The sequence below is a fragment of the Camellia sinensis genome, chromosome 13, assembly GCF_055761805.1.
Source record: "Camellia sinensis isolate YWXY chromosome 13, ASM5576180v1, whole genome shotgun sequence".
Taxonomy (NCBI): Eukaryota; Viridiplantae; Streptophyta; class Magnoliopsida; order Ericales; family Theaceae; genus Camellia; species Camellia sinensis.
Genome location: NC_138973.1, coordinates 123505272 through 123519660, shown reverse-complemented (window position 1 = coordinate 123519660; position 14389 = coordinate 123505272). Strand labels below are relative to the sequence as shown.

Sequence of the window (14389 nt, the reverse complement as noted above, 5' to 3'; positions counted from 1 at the left end):
GTGATTTCAGAACAATTGGGGCATCATCACTGTGTGTTTGGTGATTCAAGGCTTGGATTGTAATTAATACTCCCTCCGTTCCTAAAATAATGATTCTTTTTGAGAAATTTAACTTTTTTTATAGTACAATTATTACACTTAAAAAATTGATTTTTCAAAATTACCCATTGATAGTACATTTTTTGGATAATATTAATATTATAATTATACTTTTTATGTTAATGAATTTAAAAAAAGGGCAAAATAAGAAATTTATATTAATTTTGTACTTGATTTATGAAAAGTGACTAATATTTTGAGATAATGAAAAATAGAATAAGGGACTAATATTTTGGGACGGTGGGAGTAGTAGATTTGAGGTTGAAGATTTGACATTTAAAGGAAATTTCTTGAGTTAGTAATGGTCAAAAAGTGTAGGTGAAATTGATGAATGTAGGGTGGAGAACGTGAGATTTTGGGTTGATTCAATGTTTTTGTTTTGGTCGGCGAGAGGAGTCAGCTCCGATGTGAGAGGAGTTTTTTCGACGTCATTTTGTTTTGGAGAGGAGCCAGCTCCAGTATGAGAGGAGTTTCTTTACGCTTTCAGAGAGACGAGAAGGATGAGAGATGAGCGAGAGGGTTTTGAAGAGATGAGAGAAATAACAATTACGTTTGGGTCTGAGAAAGAGAGAAATAGAGAGGAGGGAGAGAAAAGGCATTACGTGTGAGCCCAAAAGAGAGATTGACTGCCAACACATTCGGGTAATTCAGGCGGCCTTTATTCGAACTACCAATCTTTATTATTTGTGTAATAAGTGACTCAATTCAAATGACAAATATAGTTACATTGTGTAATAGTGGCATATTGAAGGACAAGAAGTGACGAGTAAAACAATGAAAAGCAATTTATTATTCTTCTTATTTTGAAAAACCCACCGTATTAAGAGTAATTTTGGGGTGTAAGACCCTTCTTTTCTTTTTGTTTCTTTTCTGTTTCTTGGAGAAAGTCACCCAAAAACTTTTTTCTACCAGACTCACATTGGCAGTTGGGTATCCGTCCAATCATTGTGCATGATATACACTATTTGGGAAAATATTTTTAACAAAATATTTATTTTTACACACATGCCTTGCTTGTTTGTAGCTAAATGTGCAAACAAGCAAAATGTAGAACCCAAAACAATAGTAACTTATTTACATAACAATTCAATCTAAAAACATTTTTATTACCAAATCAGCATCAACTAGTTTGATTTTTTATTCAATGCATATAATCTTATCAAAGCCAAGTAGCACATAGAAACAGCTAAGTGGATTGAGATGTGGAAATGTCAGCAACATATGGTGTTTATAATATGGACGTTTTTTTACATAAATAAAAATAAATAAATAAACAAACTTGGTGAATAGGCTTTCTAGAAAGCAAGCTCAGAGAGAATGGGTATGAGAGGTCGGGGGTTTGCTTATTGTCACTGGAGAGGTTGGGTGGCACAGTGGTAGCCCTCTTTTAGCTTATATCTGCACAACTCGTCATCCGTTGCAACCGCTGCTCGGCGGCTCTCTTGCCACCACACCCTTAGGAATAGACTACAAAAGATAAACTGTATTTGGAATCTTCTAAAATTTGGAGAACCCAGTTCACTGGGGTAAAAGGTTACTGCCCTCATAAGATCAAGTTCATTAAAAAAAAGTCATAAATATGCTGGAGAATCTAGCTTACAGGAGCAAATGGTTACCCTCATTAGATCATCAACTTCATGACACAGCATTACACTGCCAAAGTGCTCTTTCAACATGGCACATCATGAACAACTCACAAAAGAAAAGGGAAGACAGTTTGAACTAGCATCAGCCAACACATGCACACACAAACTCAAGAATGTGAAACCAATTATGTCATAGGATCACTCCAACACAAAGCCAACCTCACACAACCAATTAAATGATGTACCATCATGTACCTTATAAAAGGTATCAAATGCATACAAGCTACAGGTTATCATAAAGAAAAAGGTAAATTACAAATACACCGCCTGAAATTTGATTAAAATACAAATCGCCTCTAGTAATTCTGAAAATTACATTCCATCCCTTAAGGTTTCTAATTTCATAACAAATCGCCCATTTTATTAAAAAATTATCAAGTCAATTAATAGTTTTTAATAATATTATAAATATGTTTTAATTAATAATTTAAGTAATCTTATAATTGTATTAGAGAACAATTATTAATTTCTTTTTTTTAATTAATTATGTTAAATAAAAAATTTTAACAAGAGAGTATTTGTAATTTTTCAAACTGCAGAGGGCAATATGTACTTTAAGCAAATCTCAGAGGGTGTATTTGTAATTTACCCTAATTTCCTTTCTATAGAAAACACAACAGTACCAGTACATATAACTATATATATATGAATTAGGTTTTTCTGGGAGGGTTCATGTCATGGAAATTGCTACAGCAATTGCAACCAGAGTCGGGATTAGAGAATTCTATGGAAAATTCACAGTACAAATATAATCCACCAGAAGTTTGAAATATTATACAGACTTCGCTCATGTTCAATCAAAAGATGATATCCACATTCAACGAAAATACTTCCAAAATCGCAACACTAAGCATCCTCCATGTCCTCAGAGCAAATTCTTAACTGTCCCCAAATTCTTCAAAATGATAACGATGAACTTAACTGTCCCGAAATTCTTCAAAATGATAACGATGAACTGCCCAAACAATCTGCAACAGATAAAAAAAATATAACTCTAAACAAGTGCCTCGTAATTTGTTTGTCTAACACAAATATTATAAGAAAGGAATCAGCCTTTTTTAATCCAAAAAACCAACATATAACAGGGATTGGAACAAGCCTGCATATGGTATATAATAAGTAATTTACAATTTCTACCGCCAGTTCATAGGTTGACAACATCAGCCCGAGGGCACATATATGGTTCTCAAGTAACTAACGAAGACATATAAGTATTCAACACCACAGCAGAGTTTTAATAGGCTTTATCGAGGTTTGCCTTAAGGTGAGACTAAGGTAAAATGCATCAAGGATTTTATTTGTAGGCTACATACTCTCCAAAGGCTTGTGCATCATAGTCCGAGGCATGCACCTTAAATACGCCTTGTACCTACGTTACACAGACTCAAGTGTGGGTATCGGGTGCGGGTGCGGGTGCATATCTAGAGATCGGACACTTCAAAACAAAAAATTAAGGATACGTTGATATGAATCCAAATTTGGATACGGGTATGGGGATATGCTAAATAGTTAATTGTTTAAATATATTTATTACAATTAAAAAAATAAAAAATAAAAATTATATTAGCTATAAAATAAAGTATATTATATATATATATATATCATTTAATGTGATAAATTATATAAATTATTGAAGTCCTAATTTAATATGAACCATTGGTATATAATTATACTAGCCTATCACCCGTGCTATGCACGGGATAATTATAGATATTTATATTTATTTTAAATTTTTTTTAATATATAAATTATGTTTTTTAAGATTTTTTATAAAAATAATTTAACAATCTTATCACTAACCATAATGTATGGGAGAAGTTGAAAAGGGTACTGCAGTAACTATACACGGATTGTATTTATAATTATTTGTATGAGTAGATTTTAAATGCTGATCAGGAGATTTTGACCAAATCAATAAATGCAAGCATGTGGAAAGATATGTGGATTAAAAAAAAGTTAATAAATGCTGATCAAGGGATTTTGATCAGATCAATAAATGCTGAGTTTTTTTTTTAAATAAAAAATTTAAAAAATTCAGATTGGGATATTAAAGCTCCCACAGGCCTTGGGATTAAAAACCCCCTTTTGCTTAATATATAGCCGCCCTGTTTGGTGTGGCTGTTAAAACAACTTATAGATTATAGCTTAACAGATTATAGATTATGACTTTAATCAGAATTTGTTAATCTATTTGGTGTAACTGTTGGATTATAGATTTAAGTTGCTGAGTAGTGTTTGTTAAATAAGCTGTGGAATAATTTTTTCAATTAAATTTTATTTTTTGTTTATCTACATTTCTCATAAAAAATAATAATAATAATCTATAGTCCATTTGGATCTTTTTCTATTTTTAAAAAAAAATAAAAACTAAAAAAATCTAAGAGTATAACCATAAATTAACATGTCCACAGTAGAAACTGATAATCAGAAGCAAGGGATGAGCAGCTTCTCAGAATCAGCTTTTTTGAATTAAAATAAGCTGTTAGAATCAGAAGCTGTTTGAAATAAGTTTAACCAAACAGTCCTAAATAACTTTTTCAAAGCTAAAAGCCATAAGTTAGCTTTAAAAAGCTAAAACAAACACCCCCAGTATAGATTATTATACAACTTTAGTGATAGGATTTGAGACTTTTTGTATGATATGTTATTGAGAGAGAGAGAGAGATAGATGAAGACATCGAACATGAGAGGAGAGAGACGAAGAGAACGATCGAGAGAGACGAAGAGATAGAAGAAGACAAATCGAGATTCGAGAGACAAGAAAAGGAGATCGAGACAGAGCAAAATCGAGTGAGAGAGAAAGAGAGGGAGATCAAAAAAGATGAGATCGAAACCCTAATATCCATTTTTGTAGGCCTCATCACAGGTATGCCATCTTTCTTTTTTGTATGACGTATCCACTTTCTCCATGTTGTATCTCGTACCCGTGTCGTGTCGACAAGGGTACTTCACCAAATCTAATGAGTCTGTGTAACATAGCCTTGCACGCATATGAAGAGTTTATCTTGGGCTCTTGTTAAACTTAATCTAATAGATGATTAAAACATAAAAATAAAAAATAAAAAAACCCTTTTGCAACTATATTTTATAAGAAAAATTAAGTAAATAACCAATAAAGAAAAAATACATACTTAATGCTCAAGTAAGAAGCTTGATCACTAAACCTAAGAATCTCAATTTAGGTTCAATAAGTGAAAGCTTTCTTTTCTGCATTACAATGTTTGACACCTCCAGAAGAAATGTATTTACACTTTTATATTAAAATTTTAATATTTGTTTACTGTTTTAAAATATCAAAATTTATTTAATAAATATAAAGTTTTAAAATTCAAAATGCTTACACCTCAATACCTTAAAGAGGTAAAACGCATTGCGTTATGCATTCGCCTTTAATAAAAAACAACCTAAGTTTGCAGCAACATGATTTGTACATGCCCCTAGTTGCAATTTAAATCATGAAAACTTACTATTAACCTGGAACAATTGAATGCATCACAGCCAGCCCTCCCTTTAGGCCATTTAGGTGTTTTCCCAAGAAGTTATTGGGCGGTCTTGGGGTATTGCCATGTGGTGCTCCAAATTGCAGGTGATTGGTTGAGAAGAGACAATGGGCTCCATCACTTTTGTGTTGGATTTTGGGAGACAAGATGAGAGGTAGCAAATTATGAATGGTGTGTGGAGCAATGATCCAAGACCACCAATAATTTTTCTTGCCTAAGACCTCCAATTTTCCCACATCCCCAAATTTTTAACACCTTTGTCCAAAGGCATTCTTAAAGCTCATTTGGCAAAAACTCATTTGCAGCTCATTACAAAAAAAAAAAAAAAAAAAAAAAAAAAAAAAAAAAAAAAAAAAGAAGAAGAAGAGAGAAAAAAGAAAAAAGAAAAAAAAAATTATTTCTCAAAACAGCTTAAACTTCAAAAACCAAAAACAAAAACAAAAACAAAAACAAAAGAAAGTAAGCTCAAAAAGCTAACATTTTAAGTACAACTAAAGAATCGAATTTTAAATTTTAAGCTAAATAAACTACAAATAAATTTGACTGAATTAGTCTACTCTGGAACACATAAAACCAACCTCCACAGAAAACAGAAATTAGATTTTAGACTGAACTCAATCCACATATAACAAGAAAAGATGAGGAAAATTCAACCCGAAATTATGAAACCCACCCAATTACACCCATTTAAAACCCATTTAAGCCCATCCAAACTCACAAACAGATTTAAATTGGTTCATTTTGTAAACCCAATTAAAATTGGGCTTAATGGGTTGGTCATGGTTACCCGTTTAAATACCTCCTCTACTGCACCACTACAATTAACACCGCCACAACTCCACCACCAACACCACCCCACCAACACCAACACCAACACCAACACCACCACCACCACTGCTAGAATAAGGATCCAAGTTGCAAGAACCCACATGCTCTAGTTCAATCTGCAACACTGAATCAAATTTCTGAACATGAGATAACAAGTAGTTTCCAGTTGGAGCTTAATGGCAGATATGTATTGAAGGCTTCCCCCACGAGGAGACATCCTGCGCTACATCCAACAGCATCTAGCTCATCTTTGTGAACATAGCCAGGTACTTTCCACATGACAAAATTAATACACATAGGGCTGTTTTGGCAACACCATAAAAAAGCCAAAAACCACTACAAAAAAAATCAACTCCTCTCTAGTTTTTTCATATCTTTTCGTAAAAAGTCAAAAAACCAACTAAAATATCTATTTCCCAAAACAATCTAGAGTTTCAATTTGTGCATTGCCCTGCCAGACCTATGCCAAGTAGAATCAACACCGCCACTCCACCACATCCACCACCACCACCATTATTGTTGCCAATTTGTTACCACCACCTCTACCACACTTGCACCACTACAAATTACAATCTATTGGGGAAAAAAAATTAATATAGTAAAAGGATTGATCAGATTCATTTGTCCGAAATGAATCCATTTCAACCCAACCAGTTTATTAATGGATGGGTATGGGTTGAGTTGTTTTAAAGGCATAACCCATTTTAGCCTGCCCAAACCCCCCATTTGCCACCTCTAAACAAGGGCAGCACAGCAAAAGCACGAGCAAACCTTGGCACATTTTTGTTCAATTTTCCCACTTTTTAACTAGCAATGTATATAGTTATTTTCTACATAACCAACTAAGCCTAGCTTAGTTGGCCACCATGATTCTCCTAAGGGTTTAGTCCCAAGGGAGAGATCATGACTTCAACTCTCCCTAAGGGGGGAGTAGAATTAAGAGGCAAGCACTTTGTGCTTTGCAAGGGTGGAGAGGCTTATTCCCATAAGTGCTAATCTAACAATTAACAACTGACTTTCGCCGATCAAAAAAAAAATTATTTTCTAAATTAATTTTTTTGTTTATAATAACTACTCAAATGATATCTTTTTGCCTGAGTAGAGCTCCTACATTTCCCTATATAAGATTTATATACAAAAGAAAAAAGCAGGCATCATACATATCAAAAAGAATGAAAGAAAGAAAAAAGCAGGCTCTACTACCAAAGCACGCAATGGACTAAGCACAAGGAACAGCTGGTCATATGGTCTAGTCAGAATCAATCCACTATCCCCCTCTCAAGTGCAGGTGCACTAATGTGCATTCACACAATCACATATCAAAATCATTAAGCAAGCATCACCACATTCTTCATAAACTTCGTGAACAACAACTAGGAATTCTATCATAAATTTCAACCACAATTTGTTTCTAAAAGGTACTTAAAAGTTAAAAGTTTCTCCTTTCAGAGTACTAATCATTATTGTAAAGTCATTTAGTAGTGTAGTTCTCAGGCTACAGCAGAGTAAGACTTTAACGATTAAAGGTGATATTTTTGCAGCATTGCTTTTAATGATTGAAATAATACAGAACTACAATATGGTCAGACAAATGAAACATTTAACTATCATATGATCAACAATTTAATTAACAACTTCAAAACACATGCACTTCTATTGCTACCAGTATGACAATTCTATAGTATTTATTTATTCGTTACTAGCATCATGGTACATATAACTAAAACTAATGCAGAATTATTCTCAAACAAAATCTATAAGTTCCATCTGCAAAATTCAAGTTTATCCAACAAGCACTTATGAATGTATGCAACTAGTCAACAAATATTCCATAGTATAAGTAAAATGCCGCATTTGAAACAGTCACAAAAATATATAAAAGTAGAAAAGGAAACATAAGAACCCGATGTGGACCTTGGATCAAGTCATCAGGTCACCATCTGAAACTGCTTCAGTGAGTCACAATGCGGTGTTTCGCGTACTATCCCCCATTGGAAACGCTGCAACTCAAGCCGACAATTATGTGAAAGAACCGAAACATAATCTCTCTCCACCTGTCCTTCAAGCCTCACGCGTTCAGGGCTATTAGGAGGGTAATCCTGCTCAAACCTCGCCGACTTAACATAAAAATTAACATCCTTTTGAGTAGTAAACCGATGTTCATAAGGATATGATCGATAAAGCGCATATATGGGATCAGATGATGGCATAAAGCTCAAGAACAGAATCAGAAGCACAGGCAACAACTGAATTAAAGTCCTAACCCATCCAGGAGACCCATTGTTGTGCATTCTCACACCCATCCCTGGACCAAAGCTAAAGGTACCGAATTGCGCAGACATAGCGGGATTCATCCCACCAAAGAAGTTCCTAAATATCTCCTCAGCATCAATGTCAGCCTCATAAAGCCCATGAAACCCTTGTCCCTGACGCTGACGCCTCCTTTCATACACGGGTTCTTCTGATCCAACAAGATCATACCTTTTCCTACTCTCCCCATCACTCAAACACTGAAACGCCTTCGAAACAGACTTGAAGGCTTCCTCGGCACCCGGAGCAGTGTTCTTATCGGGATGAACCTTCAATGAAAGTTTTCGATAGGCCTTGCGAACATCATCAACAGAACAACCCTTCTCTAACCCCAATATCTCATAGTAATCCTTTTTCCTCTTAATCTCTCTCACAATTGAGATCTGTTCCTCCGTATAGGCCACCGAGGTCGTCGAAGAAGACGATGACGAAGACCCAGATGCCGAAACCCTACGCCCAGCACCAGAATTGCTGTTGGTGTTACTGTCCGGTACCTTTGATGAAGCTGGTGATGATTCGTTGGTGGGTTCTTCCTCGATCTTGGAGAGGAGATCGTGGATGGGAAGAGAAGGATCGAGACGACGAGCTTTGCTGATGAATTTCAAGGCACGGGTTCGATCGCCGGCTTCGAAAGCATCGCGGCCGATCTTGAAGCATTTCAAAGCTTCGTCTTTGTTTCCGTCCATGTCAATTGAGAAGAAAAACCCCAGAAAATCTAGCAATACATGTAGAGATGGAGTGGAAAGTGTGATGTGATGTATGGGCTATATGTGTATATTGATTGGGGATTCGAAAGTTGGGGATTTAGGAATCAGAGTTTTGGGTGGGTTGAAATCTAATTAGGGTTTGGGAGGGATTGAATTGGATTTGGATCTGAGGTATGGCTCTTTCTTGAGTTGAGGCAATAGAAGACAGAGAGAGAGAGAGAATAGAAGAGGGTGTGAGAAATTTCGCATAGCAAGTCGTCTCTTTTTGGTTTTTTTGTTTATTGTTTGGAAAATATTTGGGCTCGTTTGATTTGAATATGGAATTGTATTTTTAAGTTTTGAATTTTTAAATTATAATTAAAGTATGAAATTATGTTTTGAGTTTTGAAATTTTGAATCATAATTTAGAAAAAATTTATTTGATTATCGGTTTTCAAAATAATTTTGAAATGATTTATAAATTTTTTTAATTGATTAATATATAGAATGTAAAAAAATTTGATAGTGGAGATGAGAGAAAAAAATGTGATTGATTGTTTAATTAATAATAATTTAAAAAAAAAGAGAAGAGAGAAATTTTAAAAATAATTTGAAATTATATTTAAAAACTATATTTAATTAACATTTTGCATCCAAATCTTGATTTACAAACAGAATTAAATTTTGAAAAATAAATCAAACGTTACCATTATATTTTTAGAATTTTATCATAATGTTTTTTTAAAAAAAAATATATGACTTTTGTGATTAACAGTGCTGACCGAATATTGGAAATTGAGTTTGTCGACACATTGAAAATTATATTTTCATAAGGAAAATGTTTGGTAGCTCAAATTTTTGCGGCTCAAATGGCTCAAATCTGTCAAAACGACGTCGTTTTACACTCAAAATCTGTCAAAACGACGTCGTTTTGACAGATTTGAGCCATTTGAGCCACAAAAATTTGAGCTACCTAGCATTGTCGTTTTCATAATCAGATTCATTCTTCTTATAAAGTTTGATGTATAAAATATTTATAACAGTGCTCGGGCAGTAAATGTAAATTTAAGTATTTGTTTGGCGTGTGTTATTTTAACACATCATCTTATTTGAGTTATAATTATCTTATTTGTATCATATCATTTTTTATTTGAGTCATAACAACTCTCTACAACATCAATTTAAACTCAACCCATATTTCATATTTTTCATAAAAAGTCAAAAAGTATACTAATTTAACATTTCCAAAACAACCCATAAATTTTCTTTATTCAAAAGGTTCATATGCTAAAATATTAGAGTGATTTTACTTATATCACTATTTTACCTCTTTACACCCTCTATCTCATTACACCACTAAAAAAAATGTGATTCTCATTACACCCCTAGTATATTACCAAAACTAACCCTAAATTAACTATTTCATTTCTTTATATCACTAATTTTTGGAAGGGAAAGAGAGAAACAGCAGAGGAAAAAAGAAAATATGGAATACGAGGGGTTCGGTGGTGCCCATAGTGAAGTGTCTGTTCGGTTACACAGTATTAGACAATTTACATTTTTCCGGTGTTAAGTTGCCGGGAAAAATAAATTTGTCCAGCATTTTGTTACTATACATTTACAAAGCCACTTTCTTCCAAACAATAATTTGGACCTGTTCGGTAATACAATGCTAACGAATTTGAATTCATCTAGTGTCATGTTACCAAACAAACTTTTTTTTCAAGCAATATGTTGTCGTTTGATTGGATGATAATAAGAAGTTAATTCTGATTAGTTGTGAAGTGCCTATTTGGTGATACATTGCTATACAAATTGGATTACTCTAATGTCATGTTGGCAAGCTATAATAGATTTGTCTATGCACTTGTCGCTATACATTGAAAGATTTACTTTTTCCTTCAAACATCCATAAATCAAACATGCATCCATACAACCATAGATAAAAAGTACCTATAAAATTATTCATTAAAAAATCAGTGTACGAATATCCATAAAATCTGTCATTGTTCGCATCTTTTAATCAAACATGTTATCACAATTCATCTATATTGATAGTTTCGGTAATTACTACATCAGAGGTGATAAGAGTACGAAATTGATGAATACAGATAGTATATGCTTTCTCTCATCCATTAGCATACAGGTGATGAAAACGAATCCAATTATTTGCTATCGGAGGTATTAGATGACCAGGTTGCAAATAAACCTATAACAAAGAAATCAATAAGTAGAATTACAAAATAAGACATGGTAATGATCAAAGTAGGCTCGGTAGTTACCTATACGAAATGGTTTCCATTTACAAATCCTATGCAGATATCTCTTCGATCAGGTGTTGCAATTGGTACTGCTCTAAGAGATAGAAATGTCAAGCATTGTTGCATAGATAAATGATAAAGAATAATTCGATAGTATGATGCTATCAAATGGCCTATGTTGGGCATAGTCATCCAATGATTAAATCCAAGGTCAAGTTTGGAGTAAGATAAGATAGAGGTAAGGTCATTAACTCTTTCTTGTGAGCCAAATAGTTACAAGTAGTGCATTACATTCGAATGTAGCTCAGTCAACAAGTATCGCCTAACTTGTTGCCAATCATCTTCACCTAAACCAATCAATCTAGCTATTGTCTTGAAACCACAATTGTCATCTGCTTGTGCATCTTTTATGTGACGGATATATGGTCTCAACTTCTCCGAAAATTGTTTGAAGTAAGAGATACGATTTGATTTAACCAATATATCTTCGCTTTAATGTAATCAACATCTCTTTTGGTCACACTATACTCTTTGGCATGTCAACTAATAACGATGTTTCCTCCTTAGATAATCTGCCAACAAATGAGTGCCCTTCAAGATGTTTAGCAGGCAGATGATTGTACACTCCGTATAAGACATGTCATACCCACAGTGATGTGTGTGTGTAAATAAAATGTATAAAATAAACAACAAAATAAAATAATTCAGAAAATAATTATATAAATTAAAATTCGAATTAAATGCTTATAGAAATTAAAGTCGAGGCTTGTGTTGGACACAATCTCCTTAAAGTAGATTTTGTCCTCGCTCCGGTGCTTCAAGTTTTAACAGCGTCTACTTTCCAAGATGCAACGACTAACACTTGAATTTGCAGCACTACAAAATCAAGTTTGGCGAACCAAACAATGTTGTAACTCTTTCTCTTTCTTTTCCTAAAAAATAAATGCAGAAACAGGAACAAAAGCAAAGGAGGATGAACAAAAGAAGAAATGAAAGAAATCTGGAAAAAAAAAAATTTGATTACCAGAATTGCTAGAATGCAGGCTTTATATAGAAGGAATTGTGGCTTTTTCGAATAGTTGCCAACAGATAGGAGCCTATTCGGACAGATTCAAAACCTGTTTGGACAGATTTGAATTCGGTTTGAATTTCAACAGGTAGAAAACCTGTTCAGGTGGAGGGTTCTGTTTGGGTGGAAAAAAACTAGAAAGATTTAATTTGAATTTTGAAAACGAAATTCAAAATTAAATAAATAAAATACAAATGTTTTTGGCCCAAAAAGATAAGTATTGGGCCGAACAAGCCCAACCCAACCTCACACCACGCACCCGCGCCTAAGCCCAGGTCCAGGCCTAGCCCAGTCCAGCCCGCCTGACCGATTGGATGAATGGTGGCACGCACGTGTGGTTTTTGTTTTGGGTCCAATGGGTCTAGCCCACTTTACCCATAACACCACCCTTCCACAAACTTGGGTACCCCTTGGGGCCCATCCCAAGTATCCCAAGTTAAGGTATATAAACCCATTCAAAACCTTAAGCCTTTCCAATGTGGGACAAGCATATTTCACAAATATGTAGGAAACCCACCTAAATCCATTTCCACGAACCCGAAAATGCGCGTTGAATTCTCATTCATCTGAAAATGATTTTGAGCAACAAGATACATGATGTTATTCACTACGCAGCATTAAATATGAACCCAATGAAAAACGTTAAAAATAACGCTTAGGTTCCACCTTAATTAATGCTCAAAGTTAGCAAATATAAGGTTTTTCTAAAGCCATTTTCCGACAATCCCCCACATAAATGAAATTCACGATAACGGACATGCAACGAGATGCAGACAAAGAAAGAGTACATTAAGAAGATACACCACATTGAGATAGGTAGCTTTTGGCTTTGAACCTCCTTTAGAGAAAGGTTATCGGACTTACTGGCTAACCAGTGGACGCGATGCCTTGAACTGTTCAGCTATTTGTGTAAGCCAAAACAAAAGACTACACATAGTGTATCTGCAAACACAGTTTGGTTATTACGGTTGTGTTCATTTTGGCCCTGAACAACGCCTGGTAATTCTTGAGTGCTTTAGAGAATTTAGCCTTCTCAATTCTCATAGAACCGGCCCAGTTGACACTCATTTAGATGACATCTTATTAAGAGTATCCTGCCATACTCCACTTGGATGTCCAAGCTATAAGAATCATTAAAAGCAAAGCTTATTCTACTTACGCTGCAGGTATCACTTTTCTTATCATAGAAATGGGTAGGAGTAAACCTCCTTAGTGATACGTGAAGTTATCCATAATTCAGTTGTTCCTTTGAACCTAGATCTTGGGATCTCCAGTCAACTAGGTTGGGTTGCCATTATGGCAACTTTTAAGTAATAGGCTTTTATCCCATTCCCCTCGATAAATGGTACACTTGCTCTCTGGCTAGCCCTTTAGTCAATGGATCCGCAATATTCTCCTTTGACTTTACATATTCTATGGAAAGTATTCCATGTGAGAGCAAATGCCTAACGGTAATATGTCTTCAACGAATGTGTCGAGACTTACCGTTATACATATGATTGTGTGCCCGTCCTATTGTTGCTTCACTATCACAGTGAATGCATATAGCTGGCGCAGGTTTAGGCCACATTGGAATGTCTTCTACAAAATTACGAAGCCATTCTGCTTCTTTTCCTGTTTTATCTAATGCGATAAACTCATATTCCATTATCGACCTAGCTATGCGTATCTGCTTGGAAGATTTTCAAGAAACTACAGCACCTCCCAGGGTAAAGACGTATCCACTAATGGATTTTGAGTCTTTAGTATCCAATATCCAATTTGTATCACTATACCCCTCAAGTACTGCTGGATATTTGATATAATGTAAGCCATAATTCTGGGTATGCCTTAGATACCTAAGTACCCTAATTCTCACTTTCCAATGATCGGACCTTGGATTACTTGTGTACCTACTCAATTTGCTTACAACATAGGCTATATCTGGCCTAATGCAATTCATTAAGTGCATCAAGTTTCTGATTATCCGAGAGTACTTTAATTGTGATAT

The 14389-nt window shown here is 34.5% G+C and overlaps 1 protein-coding gene across 2 annotated transcripts; it reads right to left on the bottom strand.

Annotated features, from left to right (window-relative positions):
* Positions 1–2365: 2365 nt before the first annotated feature.
* Positions 2366–9389, bottom strand: LOC114273583 (chaperone protein dnaJ 49). 2 transcript variants are annotated; one of them, XR_014349531.1, is made up of 3 exons: positions 7988–9389; positions 2674–2713; positions 2366–2634 (listed from the first exon to the last, which is right to left on the bottom strand). XR_014349531.1 is itself a non-coding variant. In XM_028215392.2 (2 exons), exon 1 carries the CDS (start codon positions 9067–9069, stop codon positions 8002–8004), a length of 1068 nt encoding a protein of 355 aa, XP_028071193.1. In that variant the 5' UTR covers positions 9070–9389; the 3' UTR covers positions 2366–2713; positions 7988–8001. The 2 variants fall into 2 exon arrangements, 1 of the variants encoding a protein (XP_028071193.1); XM_028215392.2 differs by having other exon boundaries at positions 2366–2713.
* Between the last annotated feature and the right edge of the window lie 5000 nt (positions 9390–14389).